Consider the following 20,011-nt stretch of genomic DNA (forward strand, 5'->3'; position numbering starts at 1 on the left):
GAAAAGCATTCTTCTCCTCCTCCCCACTCTCTCTCTCTCTCCCTCTGAAAAATGAAACCCAGACTCTGTATAATCCACCCAGACAAAGGGAGTGAGAGAGAAACAAAGGAAGAAACAAAAAGGACACTTGTACAGGGAAAACCCCACCACTACTACTCTGAACCAAATTACAGAGCATCAGAAATTTTGGTTTCCAGGGCAATCCAAATGAAAAACCGAAATCCACAATTCCCCTGGTAAAAAATTAAATTAAATTACTGGTAGTTTGATATCCTTCAATATTACCCCAAACTCTGCAATTTCTGGCTAATATTACTTTTTTAATTATTATTAATTTATTTAAACAGTCAGAAAGGTGTTATTGACTGGTTTGTTTTATCCAGACATTGAGTCCTTCCCAAGGACCTGGGATGGCTGAATTTTATTATCAATGTTGTTGCTGTTGTGATAGATATTGTCGCAGAATATAGACTGTTCCAAGTAAAACTGCTTTTTGTAATTGGCTGATGGTGATTTCTGTGGCCCCTATGGTGTTGAGGTGCTCTTCAAGTTGTTTGGGAATTGCACCTAGGACACCAATTACCACTGGGATTATTTTGGTCTTTTTCTGCCACAGCCTTTCAATTTCAGTTTGTAGATCTTTGTATTTTGTGATTTTTTCTATTCCTTTTTCTTATATTCTGCTATCCTCTGGTGTTTTCTATGTCGATTATTTTAACTTGTTTTTCTTTCTTCTCAACTACAGTTATATCTGGTGTATTGTGTGGCAGATGTTTGTATGTTTGTCGTTGGAAGTCCCATAATATTTTTGCATCTTCATTTGCGACAACTTTTTCAATTTTATGGTCCCACCAATTTTTGGCTACAGGTAGCTTGTATTTTTTGCAGATTTTCCAGTGTATCATCCCTGCTACCTTGTCATGCCTTTGTTTGTAGTCAGTCTGTGCAATCTTTTTACATCAGCTGATTAGGTGGTCCACTGTTTCATCTGCTTCTTTACAAAGGCGGCGCTTGCTGTTTGTTGTTGACTTTTCTACTTTTGCGCTTATTGCATTTGTTCTTAGTGCCTGTTCTTGTGCAGCCAGTATTAAATCCTCTGTTTCTTTCTTCAAGTTGCCATTCTTAAGCCATTGCCAGGTCTTGCTGATGTCTGATTTTCCACTTATATTGTGCAAATATTGACCATGCAGGGGCTTATTTTTCCATTTTTCTGCTCGGTTCTTGACTTGTTCTTTCTTGTAGGCCTGCTTTGTTTCATTGGTGTTGAATAGTTTCGCGTTATTGACCATTTGAAGTGCATCTTCTTCACTGTCCTTGGTATATTCTTCAAGGCCTCTTTTCTCCTCCTCTACTGTTTGATGGACTTGGAGCATTCCTCTTCCACCTGAGCTGCGAGGGAGGTAGAGCCTATCTACATCACTGCGGGGGTGCAGAGCATGATTGATGGTCATGATTTTCCTGGTCTTACGATCTAGCGTCTCTAGCTCTGCCTGGGTCCAGTCTATTATTCCTGCAGTGTATCTGATAACAGGTATAGCCCAGGCGTTGATGGCTTGTATGGTGTTCCCGCCATTGAGTTTGGACCTGAGGATTTTTCTAACTCTCCTGATGTATTCACTTCCCATTTTTCTTTTCACTTCAGTGTGTGCAATGTTATCAGCCTGGAGAATGCCCAAGTATTTGTAATGTTCTTTCTCTTCCAGGTTCTTGATGTTGCTTCCATTGGGCAGTTCTGTTCCTTCTATTTTTGTTATTTTTCCTCTGTTCATTATTAATGCAGCACACTTGTCTAGTCCAAACTCCATTGCTATATCACTACTGAATATATGGACAGTGTTTAGCAGTGATTCGATTTCTGACTGGGACTTTCCATACAACTTCAGATCGTCCATGTACAGCAGATGGTTGATTTTACTTGATGTTTTAGATGTTTGGTATCCGAGGCCTGTTTTGTTTAGTATTTGTGAAAGTGGGGTCATGGCGATTTCAAACAACATGGCGATTACAAAATATCCGAGGGGATAGTGAGTCCCCTTGGAAAATGCCTCTTCTAATGCTAACCTGTCCAAGTGTCTCACCATTGATTGTTAACTGTGTACTCGACATGCTCATTGCTTTTAAAAAAATAAATATCTGAATGTTTTTGCTGACACCAGTTGTTTCTAAATATTTTAGTATCCATGTTTGAGGCAATGAATGGAAGGCTTTCTTGTAGTCAATCCATGCAACACTTAGATTTGTTTTTCTTCTCTTGCAATTTTCTAAAATCATTTTGTCAATCAGCAGCTGGTCTTTTGTGCCTCTGGTGTTCGGGCAATTTCCTTTCTGCTCAACTGGAAGCTAATTAATTATTATTATTATTATTATTATTATTATTATTATTAATTTATCTCATCAAAACATATGTACCCTGCCTGTCCATAGGATAATTCTCAAGGCAGCTTATGGCAACATTTCAAACTATCACCAACAGTTATCAAAATAAAACAAATAAGTCAACACAAAAATGGTCAGAGAAGCAAAAAAAATCGATAGTCTCAGTTTCTTAGAAAAGTAGAAATAAGAAACAAGTAATAAGTAGCAGAAAGGAATTCCACAGTCTGCTTTAAATGATATTTGAGCTTTAAAGCTCAAAAACCTTCCTAACAAGTCAAGGCTTGGTTCCATATCAGGAAGTCAACAATAAGGTGAACATACAAACTTATTTGGAGTCGGCATTCCACAACCTAAGCACTGTGGACAAGAAGGCCCTGCCTCGTGTTGCCAACTACCACGACTCCTGAGGGGAGGGCACTATTCACAGGGCCTCTGTTTTGAATGGAATGCTCAAGAAAGTTTGTATAAGAAGAACTGGTCCTTATGATATCCTCGTCCCAGATTTTGAAGGTGTCCTAAAGGTGAAGACAAGCTCTTTGAACTGGGCCTGGAAACAAATTGGTAACCAATGTAGACAGAACAACACTGAAGAAATATGATCAGAACGCTTCACACAAGATAATGTGCCTACTGCACTGTGAAATAATGGAAGCGTTCAAACACTTTTCAGCACCAGCCCCATATACCCATAAGGTGTGACTGACTACAGCCAAGTCCGATTTCTTCAGGAAGGAAACTACTGTAGCACCACACCAGTCAAAGCTACTGAAAAGTGGTCTTAGCTGCAGTTGAACACCTGAGCAGTGTTGATTCCAGAAGTACTTTCAAGCTGTATGCCTGATCCTTAAGGAGACCCATCCAAAGAATGGTGAACACTTAGCCATTAGAACACCCCGCCCCCTACACCAACAATACTTCCATCTTGTCTGGATTAAGCTTCAGTTTGCTCACCCACATCCAGTCCATCACTGACCCCAGAAAAGCATTTATGTGGTACATTTGCACGAAACTGAAGCCATAGATTCTAGCCCATAAACCTTTAGCGAGAAAAATGGCACAAACCCAATCTTTGGTCAAACCCTGAGATGTGTAATATGAGACCCTTTGCTCCCTTGCTATAAATGCTGAAGCCCTCATACCATCTTCTTGTTATAATAATGAGGTTTCTTATTCCAAACTTGGCCAAAGCAGATTTGTTCTATAAAGGTAAGTAAAAATGATATTACAAAAATATCTTTCTGCCTCCTTTCTTTAGCTAAGGTAAGGGAGGTTTTTACCTTAAAATAAGTTTCATCCTAATCTCTAGCCAATACTTTGAGAGGTTGGCATTTACCTATCTAGGTAGAACTGAATAAACAAACAGATAAATCCCTTCCTCATACTCTTGGCACCTCACCTATCTGGCTTTGGCCAAAACACATTAGCCAAAGCATTTTTATATACCATTTACATCAGTGGAATAATTGTGTGCTCTACCATTAATATCTATGGGACACAAAAGTGCTTAACTTTGTGTGGATTGTGCCCCAAAGCTTGCTTCTTTAAAATGTTGCATCTTCACACACAGAGACACACACCCCTCTTTATTTTTTAAATCCCGCTCTTCCTCCAAGGAGCCCAGAGCGGTGTACTACATACTTGAGTTTCTCCTCACAACAACCCTGGGAAGTTGGTTAGGCTGAAAGAGAAGTGACTGGCCCAGAGTCACCCAGCAAGTATCATGGCTGAATGGGGATTTGAACTCGGGTCTCCCAGTCCTAGTCCAGCACTCTAACCACTACACCACGCTGGCCCTCTAATGGCTTTGACATTGTACAGGCTCTCTACTACCACAGTTTGTAAAAGTTAGGTCTCCTACGTCCATTTACATCCATGGAACTCAAGTGCACTGTTGCTTTGGTTTCATTCTATACTTTCTTATTTGGGAGTAAGCCCCATTGGCTGACTGATAGGGAAAATTACTCAAAGTAGTCCCATTGAAATTGCCTAACTTGTCCTTTTAAATTTCAATGGGGCTACTTTGAGTAATTTTCCTCATCATGTCAGCCAATGGATAAAGTGCAACTTACTTCTGAGAAAAATTTGTAGGACTGGCATTTTGGTGGGCTGCATGCAGGTAGTTCTCTTGGCATACTCCAGTCATAGGTGAACTATGGAGAGAATTTAACCTAGAAATCTCTTCTGAAGCATATGATCTTTCTGTTGTTAAAAAACGTCAGCACAGTCCTGTGGAATGTGGATTGTGTCACCTCTCCTGCATGTTCTAACAAAACATCAATTCTAACACTCACATCCTTATTCCCCCGAGTCAAACCCCCAACCCTATTACTTTCACCTCCCAACCAGTAATTTTTCTAAAAGATCCTTCCAGTTCTTTATCTCTCCCCAAATGCTGTCTTGTTCTTTCTTCCACATGTCTTTTCAGGTTCAAGCCTTCTGGCTTTTCCAATAGTACTCTGAGCACAGTTTTGCCTTGATCCAGCTGACTTGCCTGCATATCCTTCAAAGCAGGGTTGAAGATGGCTCCAGGTGCAAATCCTGACCATGCAATGGATTGGGGAGTTCATGCTGTTCTGGAGCTGAGTGCACAATACAATTGGATACATTGTTTAGCAGCACTGAGTTTTGCTTAGTCCCAGGGACTTAGCGATGCCACCAATGGCCTGTACTCAGCTGCCACTGGTGGTCCGCACCCCCCTAGCCACGCCCCTGTGTCTGATGTCAGATGCAAAGGGGGTGTGGTCGGGTTTGTAAACAGGGCCACGCACCCTGTTTGCGAGTAATTTGGAGCCAGAACCACATTTGCAGTCACAGGGGGAGTGCCTTTCCCTTCCCCATGTGCAAACCTGACCACACCCCCTTCATGTCTGACATCAGGTGCTGCAGGGGTGCGGCTGGGGCACCAGGCATGCCTGTATTCTTTGAATGGCCATGGCCCCCTGTGTTCTTTGAATCCCATGCAATGGTAGCTCCACCCCTGCTTAGTCCCCATGTTATGCTAGAATTACAATCACTCCCTTGTAGGGTTGTGCACAAAACTAGTTTTGCAAGTTTGGCTCAAATATGAACTGGATCTGAGCCAGCCCGGCCCGGCTCGGCTCGGTTTAGGCCTGGGCTAGCCAGACCCCATTTGAGTTTTTGAACTAAGCTGGCTTGACCGGCTCAGAGCTATACTGGCTCAGGAATCTGGTGAGGATCCCCCTTTGCCAGTACAGGGGCTAAGTATAGAGGGGGCAGTAGGGGAGTAAATATGTACTGACAAGTATGAGCTGTGGCTGCTGCGGCACCTGCGAGGGGGGTGGCCGCTCCTTCCACTCCTGCTGGCCTCCCCCTGAGTAGCCTGGGCTGACGGTGGCCTAGTTTGGGACTTTTCCTCCTGTGCATGTGCAGAGGCCCAACCCGGGCCAGAGAAGGCGTGAACCAGGCTGCTGCCAGCCCGGACTATGCAGGGGGAGGGTGGGGGGGAGCCACCACTGCCACTGCCATACTTGTGAGTACATATGTAATCTCCTCCCAACCCCCTCTATACTTAGGACAGCCCGCCTGCCTGCTAAAGGGGAATCCTCACCCGTATCGCTCCGAGCCACCTTGGTTTGAACGGAGCCCGGTTCGGTTCAAAATTGGAGTGGCCGAGACCAGTCTAGTTTGACCACCAAGTGCATCAAGCCTGGCCTGTACTGAGCCGGGTCACACACCCCTCCTCCCTTGTAGATGCTTACTCATCAATTATCTTCCTTATCTCTAGCCAGTACTTTTCAGAGGTAAGCGTTTAGCTATCTAGTCATTTCTGTTGGTAGAAAGCAGTAGGGGTTTTTTTTGGGCAGGCCAAGTCCAAACATGAAAAACTGCCATCCCAGTGCACATGAAAGTCCATACGCACCCTTGCACCTTGGTGAATTTGACCTCTTGCTTACTAAAGTGGGAAGCAGGCAAGAGTGCAGCTTGACTCTGGACATTCAGATTCATGAGTCCTCTAGTGTGTGCCATACCTTCCCATTGCATTTGTTCCTTGTGGCACCCATGATATGAAATACCCAAAAGAATGAAAGGGCAGGTATGTACAAGTTCTTTTAGGTGTTTCTCAACTAAACATCTATTGCCTTTCCATTCTATTTCCCCAGAACCAAAAGCTGTGATGAAATAACACTGAAACATAAACAGACTAGTAGGTGACGAGGCCTGTCGTTGACGGTGCAAAGTCATTTTGTGCAGATTACACTGCTAGGACCATTCAAGAAATAAAATCCAGGAGGACGTTACAGGGGTAACGTTCATGGAAACTGCAGTACTGAAGTGTTTGTCCTAACCCCCTCAAATGGGTTTAAGTTCCTTAGCTGAACAATCCATTCTTGCAGCGAGAGTGAATGGAGTGTGTCGAGAGAGTGACCATTTAAACTTTAAACTTCCCCAGGCATCAGTTGAGAAGCGGACGGGTGTGTGTGTGTGTGTGTGTGTGTGTGTGTGTGTGTCTAGTTTAGATAGCCACTTTCCATACATTTCAGCAGATGAATGGGGAGATTTAAAGAAGCAGCACAAGAAGCAAGAATGGATGGAGCCACCTGTGTCTCTTGCGATGTTTCTTTATGTGGCTTTTTCTTTGCGTGCCAGTTGAGAAGCAGGGAGAGTGGACCCCATCTAGAACAGGTAGATCAATATTGCTTCCTGAGTGACGACCTCACACAATAAGTACCTCCGTCTTGTCTGGATTCAATCTCAGTTTGTTATCCCTCATCCATCCCATTACTGCTCCCAAGCAGGCATTCAGGGAGGATATGCCTTCTCCTGATGATATTGACATGGAGAAATATATTTGGGTGTCATCAGCATACTGATAACACCCAGCACCAAATCTCTGGATGATCTATCCCAATGGTTTCATGTAGATATTAAAAAGCATTGGAGACAGTATGGAGCCCTGTGGGACCCCATATAAAAGCTCAGATTTTGAAGAGCAGCAGTCTCCAAGCGACACCATCTGGAATCTGCCAGAAAGGTAGGAGTGGAACCACTGCAAAGCAGTGCCTCCCCCCTCAACACTCTCAGATGTTCCAGAAGGATACTATGGTCGATAGTATCGAAAGCCGCCGAGAGATCCAAAAGGACCAACAGAGTCACACTTCCTCTGTCAATTGCCAATTAGGGATCATCCATCAGGCTGACCAAGGCAGTCTCCACCCCATAGCCCACCCGAAAACCAGTTTGAAATGGGTCTAGATAGTCAGTTTCCTCCAAGACTGCCTGGAGCTGGGAGGCCACCACCCTCTCAATCACCTTGACCAACCATGGGAGGTTGGAGATAGGCCTGTAGCTATTAAACTCTGAGGGGTCCAAGGCAGGCTTCTTAAGAATAGGTCTAATACTTGCTTCATTTAAACAAGGAGGCATCCTGCCCTCCCTCAGAGAGGTATTTATAATTGCCACCAGGCTCTCCACAACAACCCCCTTGCCAGATAGTATAAGCCACGTCAGGCAAGGATCAAGCAGACAGGTGGTAGGACGCACTGTTCCGAGCAGCTTGTCCACATCCTCAGGAGTCATAAACTGAGATTGATCCAGTATAACCACACAAGAGGAGTTGCTGGATACCTCTGCATCTGATACCGCGATAACTGTGGAGTCTAAATCTAGATCTAGATCGACCCAAATACGAGAGACTTTGTCCACAAAAAACTCATTAAAAGCATCACAGCGGGCAACTGATGGTTCCAAATTTGGATTTAGGGGGGTAGGGGGCCCTACTAGCCCCCTCACAACCCTGAATAGCTCTGCTGGACGAGAGCCTGCGGAAGCAATACGGGCAGAAAAGAAACACTTCTTTGCTGAACGTATAGCCAGAGCATAGATCTTTCAATGTGCTCTATGTCGCAATCTGTCGGATTCAAGTCGAGTCTTTCTCTACTTGCGCTCCAGTCGTCTACCTTGCCGCTTCAGCTCCCGTAGATCTTCCGTATACCAAGGAGCCATTTTTGAAGCGGGTCGGAGAGGACGCTTAGGAGCGATCCTGTCTACTGCCCTGGTGAGCTGATTATTCCAGTTCTCCACCAGGGCATCAACCAGATCGCCGGCAGGGCCAACATTAAATCCTTCCAAGGCTTCTTGGAATCCTATTGGATCCAATAACCTTTTTGGACGGACCATTCTAATAGGTCACTCACCCCTGCAGAGGTGGGACGCAACTGTGAGTCCGACCTTAACTAGATGGTGGTCCGTCCATGACAATGGGGAGATCACAGGAGTCCCCACCCATGGAACACCACCCTGATCAGAATGAAAGATCAAATCAAGAGTATGACCAGCAACATGTGTCGGTCCAGAGACCACTTGGGATAGACCCATAGTTGTCATGGCCGCTATGAACTCCTGAGCTGCACCAGACAACCCAGTCCCAAAGTGGATATTGAAGTCCCCCAGCACCATAAGCCTGGGGGACTCCAACACCAAACCCGAGACCAAGTCCGCGAGCTCAGTTAGGGACTCTGTTGGGCAGCGGGGTGATCGGTACACCAACAGAAGTCCCAATCTATCCCTCGTCCCCAAATGTATGTACACACATTCAATATGATCAGACACTCTGATAGGGATCCTGGTAAGGGAGATATTATCCTTAAAGACCACAGCTACTCCACCTCCCCGCCCAAACTCCCTTACCTGCTCCTCTACAGAGTACCCTGGAGGGAGAAGCTGGGCCCAAACTGGGCCCCCAGCCTCCCCCTAACCAAGTCTCTGTGATACACACCAGGTCAGCCCCATCATCCCTGATCAATTCATGGATTACTTCAGACTTGTTTTGGACTGACCTGGCATTACAAAGGAGCAAGGCAAGGTTCAGCGGGTTGTTGGCACTACTCCCCAAGGTCAAAGAGCTGGCAGGGCAGCCAGAAGGGGAAACAGCTATTAAGTTTCTGATTTCCCTTCCCCTGCAACGGCGTGCTGACCTACCAATGTAACTTCTTCTATTCCCCACCACTACTGGGATTGCCACACCGAGACCAATGGACACGCTCTCCGATCTCCCCATCTCCAGACAGGCTCCAAAATATTCAAAACAAATCTTACCCAAGCCTTATCTCAGCCGCCGCCCCCCCAACCCAAACAATACTGAAGCGGGGGGGGGATGGCCCTCGCCCTCATTGCTCCCCAAAGTGGCTCCCCAAAGTGGCGACCCCCTTTGGTGCCGCCCCTTCGGTGATGGCCCCACCACTGGCAGTCTCTTAAGTAGCCCAGGGGCGGGCAGATAGAAGCCCAGAATATCACAGGCAGCACACCAGTATCATCTTAGACTCTCTCTTAATTTACTTACATGATGTATATGTATCTATGAACTGGTTCTAATATTTACTTTACAAAGTTGGGGATGATCTCGTTTGACCACAATAATTTGTTGTATCAGTTTTCCACAAGAGGCATGTGTGAGCTACTTAGGCCTTGGACAGGATCAGGCAGGGCTCTTCTTATGATTCAAGTCCAAATATCAAGCTTAGTCCCTTATGATGTTTCTATGAATTAAGCCATACCTGTAAAAGCCTTGGGGGGAAAAGGGCTTCCTCGAGACCAAGCCAGATATGCAAGAGCTCCAATATAGACAATGACTGGCAAATACGCATCACAAGTCCAATCGAATAGAAAGTATCTGCAACAGAATCTTAAACCACATGGAACAGCAGGGGTCAAAAAACAGCACATGTACTTAGAACTCCGTTCACCCTCTCTTTATAACATGTTCCGGTGCACACTGGAGTTTATGAAGGATTTCCTGTGCCAGAAGGCAGAGATGAAATGTTGAACACACCCTATCACATTTTTGCTAAATGGTTTCCACTAACTGTTAGCCACTAGCAACCATGACCATTGTACAAGACTTTTAACAAGATTTCTGAAGGGTGTGGGTTGACAGCTGTGTCCCTAAGACAGTTTTGGTTTGCAGATCATGCAGAAAGATCATTCAGCATAAGAGTAGTTTTATCAGCAGATCGTGCAAAAAATCATTCAGCACAAGACCATCTGGAATCAGTTTTGCCTGCATCTGTTGGCAGACCTCACAGCAAATGCCAGATCCACCCCACCATTGTCAAATAGCAGCTGCAGCAGGAGGGGGGAATCTGTACTGGGACTGTGGTGGGGGAAATGTATCAAGGCCCCCTCCCCTTCCCCTGTAGCTGCTGTTCTTGAAAGAAAAGTGAAGTCCATCAGTGCTAATGATGAGCGTAACGTAATGTCTAGTTTGGCCCTAAGATGGTGTGATTTGAGGGGCAAACCCAGAAGTTGGGATATCGCCATTGGTTAAGAAATTTGCTTTTTGTTGAACATCTGTCAGATCTTGCTTGCCCAAGCAAATCACTGCTGATGGAAGATTCAAACCTAGGCTTCTAATTTATTCATTTATTTAAATTATTTCTATACCTCCCAAAACTAATGTCAATCTTACTCTGTGGCTCCAATTCAGTTAAAATTAGTTGAGACAGTTCTAATGGAACTTTGTCATAACTTTAGCTATGACTAAACTTCAGTCTTTGGGCCAATTTTGTCTTCAGGTGTATACAAGCAGAACATTCTGTTTTATCATTTGTATTTATTTACTGCATCCCCAGTTTCCAGGGCTCAGAGCTGAAACCAGCTCTGTGTGTATGTGTGTGTGCATGTGTGTGTTGCTTACAACCTGTTTCTCCTGAATGTGTCTAAACTTGTATTTTTGAGCTGATATTATGGTAAAGTTATCTGAAAGATGGGTGTCAGATGTTTGGACGGGCGCAATTTCAGTGCTTGCCCTAGGCGCTATTTGCCCTAGATACGCCTCTGCCTAAATGAACCCTTAATTTCCTTCCTAGAATGCATAATATGGGTTGCTTGAAATGCTCTGGCGAAATAGGACATTAAATAGGCTTACCTTCCCCAAAAGACAGGAACCGGATGATCATGTTAGTGAATATCCAAGAATGTCCACAGAACTGGATTAAATAGTAGCTAAAAATGTAGGTGTTCATTGCACAGCTGCTGAGGTAAGAACAATGAATTCTGAAAGCAAAACATGAACAGCAGCAATGGACCACTTTGCAGATCTTTGAAATACTTAAAATGGTTAATATGTGGCATAATTAGTCGCAGCGCATTAAAACACCACAGAGTCCCCCCCCACCGTCCGCCTTCCTGCAAGGCTTGGGGAAATATAGCAATAGCAATAGCAATAGCACTTACATTTATATACCGCTCTATAGCCAGAGCTCTCTAAGCGGTTTACAATGATTTAGCATATTGCCCCCAACATTCTGGGTACTCATTTTACCGACCTCGGAAGGATGGAAGGCTGAGTCAACCTTGAGCCCCTGGTCAGGATCGAACTTGTAACCTTCTGTTACAGGGCGGCAGTTTTACCACTGTGCCACCAGGGGCTCAAATATCTAGATCTTTGCCTTGTGCTGAAGAACAGTAGTGCAGCTGCCAGGAAGGCCTCCCTGAGGAGCAATTTCTTGAGTGGGATGTCACGACTGAGACAGCCAACAGGTGCCACTCATCTCATCTTCAGAAGATGGGGCACCTGGAGGAGGGCCTGCAAAGAGAGCCTCTTTGGGCTGAAGCATGAGAGAAAAGGTGTTTCTTAAGGTGTTGGGGCCCAAGCCAAGTAGCGTTTTAAAGGATATCCCATATTTTATACACCAGACAAGGTTAGGGACAACACCAGACTGTTAGGGACAACAAGCAACGACCTTATTAAAATCACAGGGATGTCCTTTGCATCAAATACATGCAGATTTTCAATCGGAGCTGTCTCTATAAAAAGCATTCGGTTGGTTCATCTGCAGTTGCCACCGGCTCCTCTGGTGGCTACTCGGGGATGGGCCTTCTCCATTATTGCCCCGAGGCTTTGGAACACACTTCCTGCTGAAATAAGAGCCTCCCCATCTCTTACTACTTTTAAAAGGGCAGTCAAGACACATTTGTTCATCCAGGCTTTTAATTAGATACTGTTTTAATTGTGTTTTAATTGTGTTTTAATAGTTTTAACTTTTAAATTTTAATTGTTGGAATGTTTTAATCTTTTTATTGGTTTTTTTAATTCTCTTGTAAACTGCCCAGAGAACTTGCATTTTGGGCGGTATAAAAATAAGTTAAATAAATAATTAATAGGTAAATAATGGCACAAAAATATGCTAGCACTTTCCAGATGTTTCACTGACTTCATGGGGGAAGAGTGGGATCACATGCCAAATCCCAAGTCGTGTACACAACATGTTCAGCATAACATGCATATAGGTCCTATGCATGTACAATTGTGTGTGTGTAGAGCTCTTTCCACACAACTGAGAACCCTGTTGTTTCACTTAATGATCACCCAGAGCTCTTTGAATGCCTGGGGATCCTACTGCCTGCTTCCTACTATGAAGAGGGAAGTGAGTTGTGGTTATTTTGACCAATTTGCTTTCCTTTGCTGCAACTGGCCATTCTCTGATTTTGCAGATTGTGATTTTATCTGCTGTTGCTGTTATTGTAAACTGCTTGGGATGCTCAATTTTTCTGGATCAGAAAGGCTGCATATACAAGTGCTTTCAAAAATAAATAAAACTGAGAAAGGCAACTTTTTAGGAGGAGAGCTGGACTTGTGGTAGCAAGCATGACTTGGCCCCTTAGCTAAGCAGGATCTGCCCTGGTTACATATGAATGGGAGACTAGAAGTGTGAGTACTATAAGAAATTCTCCTCAGGGGATGGAGCCATTCTGGGAAGAGCAAGTTCCAAGTTCCCTCCCTGGCTTCTCCAAGATAGGGCTGAGAGAGATTCCTGCCTGCAACCTTGGAAAAGCCGCTGCCAGTCTCTGAAGACAATACTGAGCTAGATAGGCCAATGTTCTGATTCAGTATATGGCAGCTTCCTATGTTCCTATGTAACTGTGGGTCTGCTTGTGTTTGTTTTTTGTTGTTATTAATGTGTTATGTGGAAGCATGCTGTTAAAAATTGTGTTCCCTCTGCTTTCATCTGTGTGCCTTTCTCTACAATGTGGGGGGAGAGGTTGAGTAGCATTAAAAAAAACAACAACAACCAAGGCAGGGCTGGCCCATCCATTGGGTGGTTGCCTAGGGAAGGGTATCTTAACTTTGCATCCCCAGATGTTGTTGGACTAAAACTCCCATAATCCACAGCATGGCCATTGTGGCTGGGGGTGATGGGAGTTGTAGTCCAACAACATCTGGGGACCCAAGGTTAAGAAACTCTGGCCTATAGCATCAATGGTATGTGTGTGTGAGTGCATAAATTTAGCACTGCCAATTATTCTTTCTCTCTCTCTTGTATTGTATCCCTGAAGTACTACATTGTGGTGTAAGAATGTAATATGTAATACCGCATCCTGCTCCCTAAAGGGCCTGCATATTCTGCACCCCAAAATATACAGTTTTCTTTGCTCATGCACCTCAGCACCCAATAAACAGCTCGTCTCACAAGCTGCACCCCATCTCTTGAATACGAATTGCCTGCCTTGGCATTCATTTCCAAAAAGAAATAGTCTCAAATTGGATTTCCAAATTAACTGCAGCATATTTTCAACTTTGAAGTGTTAGGGTCTTGCTTCCATAATAGACTGGGAACTCTCTCCCACTGTATTCTCAAACCAGGAAGGGCTAGTCATTCACTGGTCATTAGCATGGCCTGGTCTGTTCAGCCTCGTGAATGAGCAGCCTGCCAAGCTCAGATTAATCCTGGGGTTCTGTAGTTCTCAGCTGGGGGTGGGGGTGCCAAAGTCCAACTTTGCCTAGGGCACCAAAAGCCCCAGTGCTGGCCCTGGAAACAAGCCTAAAAATTGAACACGTTGAGTTGCTCCATCACTTATCCCCAAGCAGACTGCAATCCTATTGTTTTCTTTAGATGGGGCAAAGAGATAGGGAGGCAACATTCACAACTAAGTCCAAAGGCCTGCTCTTGGACTTCAAGAATAACAGCACAATCCTATGCACGTTTACTGAGAAGTAAGTCCCACTGCTTTCAATGGGGCTTCTTGCTAGCAAGTGCACTTAGGTCGGCAGACTAGATAGTGTATTTTAACGCACTTGTTATTTCCTTTCTTTTTAGACATATCACAACCATAGCAACAACAGGTCCCAACAGTCATTTCCCCTCCCCTTTTGAAAGGGATTTTCATGGCATGACATAGTTTCTGCAAAGAGAGCTAACCACAGGACTGTGTATAGTGTGACATTTTCAAATAGCACCACCTACATCCTGGTACGAGGATGCTTTCCCATATACAAAGAACTTTAAAAGGTTTTGACATAGTGCATTTGTGGCAGAGAAAGGGGCCTCTCAGTTTCTCTGCAAAACACCACAGTTGCAGCAAAAGTGCTGTGCACCATCAGCTTTTGTGATGTGTGAACACCTTGGGTAAATTGTCAGGCACCACACAATGTACTACATTGACCACCAACCTGCTACAGTGGATCCACGAGAAGACCTGGCTCTTAATAGTGCCTTTAGCAAATCACTTTCTTTCAGCCTAGGCTAGCGGGAAATGACTTGCCTGGCAAGCAGGAGGTTGCCAGTTCAAATCCCCACTGGTATGTTTCCCAGACTCTGGGAAACACCTATATTGGGCAGCAGCGATATAGGAAGATGCTGAAAGGCATCAACTGATACTGCACGGGAGATGGCAATGGTAAATCCCTCCTGTATTCTATCAAAGGAAAACCACAGGGCTCTGTGGTCGCCAGGAGTCGGAACCGACTCGACGGCATACTTTCCTTTCCTTTATCTCCTCTAGTTGTTGTGAGCATACAGTGGGATAACCCCCAAGTACTGGGCTCCTTGGAGGAAGGCTAAAAAGACAAATACAGCAAGAGGAATCTAAATGCCACCAGAAGTGTGCCCTCCACATCTTCTGAACTCAGCCATCTCTGTTCTTTTTCTTTATCTCAGTCTTAAAGTACAGATGAAGCAATTGTACACTGAAAGCAGAAAGAGGATGTTTCCTTTCTGCGAGAAAGAGCTGCTTGTTGAAAAGAAAACCTCCTTATAATGCTGAACAGCCAATTCCTTTCCCCACCAAGCCAAGCCAGCAACAGGAGGTGAAAAAGATTCCTACCAAAATGACAGCATACTCCTTACATTTCAATAATTCTAGAGGCTTGATCTTACCTTTGCTTAAGGTTTTCTGCTCTTGCTGCTGAAGTGAGCTGTAGTCTCTGCTATGCCTGTTCCTCTTCCTCACTGCTGCAACAGCTGGGCTGAGTGCTAGGAGCTTTCCCCTCCTCCTCTCCTCCCTCTCCTCTCCCCTCACGTCAAACCAGCACTGCAAAAATGTTGAGGCTTTCCTCAGCCTCAAGATAGTGCCTTGACTTCCTCCACGTTCAGCAGCAACATTGTTTTGTTATGCTCAAAGTTGCTTTCTGCCAAGTTCCTGGATAGGAATTGGTCATGACTGAATGAACTGAAGGAAGCTTCTTGGAGACGGGTCAAAGAAACAAGATTCCACAGTGCAGAGAAGCCACAGCTATAAAACACTCTGGCCCTTTCAGATTACGCATGCAGAATACATCAAAAGCAGAGCTATTAATTTAGACAGACCTCCTCCAGGTGATCAGTAAAGAACGCGCCGAGGGAGACATGGCCGCCAGCACCAGGCGGCCATGTTGGACGGCCAGAAGCGGCTGCCGCGAAGAAGCTGGGGAAGCCCCGCAAAGCCAGGGAAGAGGCGGCGGGGGGAACTGGCCGAGGCGTGGCCGAGGCGGCGGTGGAGCCATGGCCTAGGCCTGGCGGAGCTGCCGAAGCTGGGCGGGGGGAAGAGGTGGCGGGGGAAGCCGGCCGAGGTGGTGGCAGAGCCGCCGCCGAGGCCTGGCGGCGCCGCCGAAGCCAGGCGGGGGGAAAACATTGGGGCCCTTGCCCGGCCGGGGAGACCGGCCGTGGCATGGAGGCGGGCGACAGCAGTGGGAGGGGAAATGGTGGCGGGGGCCCGGAGCTCACAACTGCACTAGCGCCCGTTATTTAACAGGCCGAAAATCACTAGTTCCAAATAATGTTGGTGGATGTTTGCTTTCAAATGACCAAAAGATGTTAAAGGCAAACCTAAGAGGAACTTACATAAAGAGTCCTGCTGTTGCTGAGATTAGTACTTGTCGTTTTGTACTCAGCACATGGCCTTCGCTTGGCCATCCCAGTCAAAACCATTAGAGAATCTGCACCTGCCACCTGCCTTTTGTTTTGAATTGGGAGCGGGAGGAGCGAAAGAGAGAGTGAAACTCTTTAACGAAGGCCTAATTACAGTGAAAGTCCACTCGAGACTGAAGGGAAACATCTTGAGTAGGTACTGAAGCAGGTTTGAATACATCTGGGATGGAGAAACCAACTTTTAAAGCTTTTTCTAGCAAGCCCAGAGAGAGAGAGAGAGAGAGAGAGAGAGAGAGAGAGAGAGTTTTGTATCCTGAAGCTTGCTTTTTAGCATCTTTTGATTTTTGCTACTCAGTAGCAAATTTGTTGCCAGATTTGGCTTATTTTAAGCCAAATTTTGGGTTACCGCCCATTTGACCGACGAGTATACCCCTTAGGTTCTGGCAACAACCTTTTGAAACTGAAAACCTCTTCTTTAAGTGTTGTACCTTGCAATTAAGTCAATGCTTGAGTTTTGGTTTTTCTTAATTGACAAATAAAGGGACATCAATTAATTTTTTAATTTATTAATTAATCTGACAGATGGGGCGGTATAGAAATATAATTGATTGATCGATTGATTATATTTCTATACCACCCCATTTGTCAGCTCTGAGCCATTCACAACAAGTAAAACACCAACATAATACATTAAAACCTGCGGACAATTTGTAAAAACCTAAAAACAATATAAAACATTAAAATAATTTAAATAATGTAAAAAAAATTTAAAACCCTGGGAAGCCAACCCTGCCCCCCAAGTCTTAAAGGCTGTGTTGAAGGCCCGTAATGTTCTTGAGCTTTGGATAGTGGAGCGCATTCTACATCCTAGGAGCAACTGTGGAGAGAGCCCAATCTCAAATTGACACCAGATGAAGGAGGACCTCCCTAGATGACCTTATTGTGCAGTGGGGATCATGTAGATGCTCTCTAAGATGACTCAGACCTCAGCCATTCAGGGCTCTAAAAGTGATAACCAGCACTTTGTATTTTGCCTAGAAACACATTGGCAGCCAGTGCAACTGCTTAAGTATAGGCATGATGTATTTACCAGATTACCCCAATCTGGCTGCTGCATTCTGAAATAACTGAAGTTTCTGGACTATGTACAAAAGCAGCCCTACATAGAGCACATTTCAGTATTTGAGCCTGAAGGGTACCAACAGGTGAACCACTTTTTAAAAGATTGTCTCTTCATGGTATGGGCACAACTGTTGAATCAGCTGAAGCTGATGAAAAGCACTCTTAGCCATAGCCTTAACCTGAGATACTAGGGTATTGTACCAGAATACAAGAGCATTTCCAAACCACGTTCCTGTTATTTCTGGGGAGTGTAACCCCATCCAGGACAGGAAGATCGATCTCATCCCTCAAGTTCTGGTCCCCCACAATCAGCACCTCCATCTTGTTTGCAGTCAGCTTCAATCTGTTATCCCTCATCCAGTCTATTACTGCCTGTAGGCAGGCATTTAGGGAGTGGATGCCATTTCTTGATGATAACAAGGAGAAATAGATTTGGGTGTCACCAGCATACTGATAACACCCAGTACCAACACCCCAGCACTTTCATGTAGATGTTAAATGGTGATATTAGATGTTGGCCCCATTCGCACATAATGCCAAACTGGAGTTGAATGGGGCAGAGGTTGGAATCCATGGTTTCATAGCAAAAGTGACCTGCAGTTTCCCTCGCCAAGCTCCACCAGATTGTAGTGAGTTTTGCTGCTCCAACCTGAGGTCTGGAGGTGGCAGCATTGCATCTGAACACAGATGCTGCCATAACCACACTTTTGTGCTTTTTCTGGAACCAAAATCATAGAGAGAGTGGCCCAGACCTGCCCAGGAATGCATCCACTCCATGCCAGCCGCTCTTCTCACTGGCTGCCTCTCAGAGCTCTTGCCCCGCCCCCTATCTCCATGCCCCTCAAGCTGTTGCCTGGCAACAGAGACACTGCCTTGCCCCATCCCAAGCTTCAAAGTCTATCAAAGGGAAAAGTCTCACTGGGGGATGCCCACTGTCTCTTATTCCCCCTCTGGCAACCAGAAGAAAAAGGGGATGGTATGGCAAGACATGCACTATGTGTTTTCGTCACCAAAATTTGATAAAGAAGTAGGTTCACAAAGACATGCAGTCATGGTGGCACCATAAACTGGGAAACCTGATTCGATTGCTGCAAATCTAACACATGGCAGGACAGCGATACTCGCTGTTGGCTTTCAAAGGCAGCCCTGCCCAGGATTTCTTGAGTGTCTCTGCTCTAACTTTTGTACAATAAAGTTGGGGAAAGGGGGCCCAGCCCTTTCCCATTGAGTAGAAGCATGCAGTCTCTGGCGTTGCTCACGAGAAGAACCATCCAGCAGGGGCAGTATTACCTACAGTCACAGGAGAGATTCCTCCTGTGTGATGATGGCGGATGATGCTCTGGAGCAGACAACTCTCCCATGAGAGTGAAAGGCCACGGAGAGACCCATGCACTACTCGTGAGAAGAACCACCCTGGGGTACACAGGGATCAGGCAGAATTGTTAATAATCTGTGACGATGCCCCTTCCCCCAAGGACTGCTCTCTCATGAGAGTGAAAGGCCATGTAGACATGCATGAGATCTGGACGGCAGATGCCCCCCAGGCCTGGTTGTGCAATACAAACAAGCTGCAGGGACGGGTATCCCAGCAACAGCTTTCCCTGTCCTGGCAACTGGCACGATGAAGCAGTCCAAGCAGTCTCTCTGCCTGTCTGGTCATCCGTTGGCACATATCCATGTTTGATTTTACCTGGTTCAGCCACAATATTTTCCTGAGGTCGCTGATAATCGGGGCTCCTCTCTCCCACAATTCCCCACAGCAGCCTACTGCATATGCCACAACACATATGTGCATGTGAGTTGAATGAGAGTAGAGATCTATCCCTGATCCAGGCATTTTCCTCGTCTGCCCACTCAGTACCACCCAGACACAGAGAGCAGCCGCTACACCTTGGGAGCATGAAAGGGTTGCCTGGAGACAAGAGGGCCAAGGTATACATTATTTACCAGAGAGAACAGAGGCCCATCACAAGTGGGGCCCCCATGATTTGGATAACCTCACTCATGGGAGCATAATCTGATGGAGGACAGAAGCTTACTGAGCTTCTAGTCCTCCCCAATAGACTGGCTCTCTAAAGAGAGGGCTAATCCCCAGCTGGCGAGCCGACATGGAGGCAGGGGTGTGTTGGGTGTTCCTAGACTGCTTTGCTGGGGTCTGCCATCTCAAGAGCATCCTTGGTCACAGTGGACCAGAACCCAGAATCCTTTGCCCTCCCTCATAAGCATATTCCCTCCAGGAAGTCATCAGGATCCTTCCCCAGAGTAACAGTAAAATAGTGCCCCTCTGCATCCCCCCATTGTCAGTAATTGAACTTTGCAAGACTGTTTTGCTTTAGGGCTCGTATGAGGGCGGCAGTGCAATTGCTGTCAGGAGAAGGGCTTGTATGGCATTTAAAGGGATTTAAATGCCCTTTCCCTGACAAGTGCGG

The 20,011-nt window shown here is 45.5% G+C and overlaps 1 protein-coding gene across 4 annotated transcripts in view; it reads right to left on the reverse strand.

The window, feature by feature from the left end:
* Positions 1-15,617, reverse strand: part of HACD4 (3-hydroxyacyl-CoA dehydratase 4) — a 31,885-nt gene extending 16,268 nt beyond the window's left edge. For 3 of the 4 annotated variants that reach the window (XM_053288071.1, XM_053288070.1, XM_053288068.1), the window contains exons 1-3: positions 15,492-15,617; positions 11,261-11,388; positions 9,891-10,018 (exon numbers count right to left, since the gene is read on the reverse strand). In XM_053288071.1, coding sequence (XP_053144046.1) covers positions 9,891-10,018; positions 11,261-11,357 — 225 coding nt within the window. In that variant the 5' untranslated portion in view covers positions 11,358-11,388; positions 15,492-15,617. The remainder of the gene's footprint in view (positions 1-9,890; positions 10,019-11,260; positions 11,389-15,491) is intronic. The other variant, XM_053288069.1, reaches the window with a different exon arrangement.
* Positions 15,618-20,011: the final 4,394 nt, after the last annotated feature.

Source organism: Hemicordylus capensis, chromosome 2, assembly GCF_027244095.1.
Source record: "Hemicordylus capensis ecotype Gifberg chromosome 2, rHemCap1.1.pri, whole genome shotgun sequence".
Lineage (NCBI taxonomy): Eukaryota > Metazoa > Chordata > Lepidosauria > Squamata > Cordylidae > Hemicordylus > Hemicordylus capensis.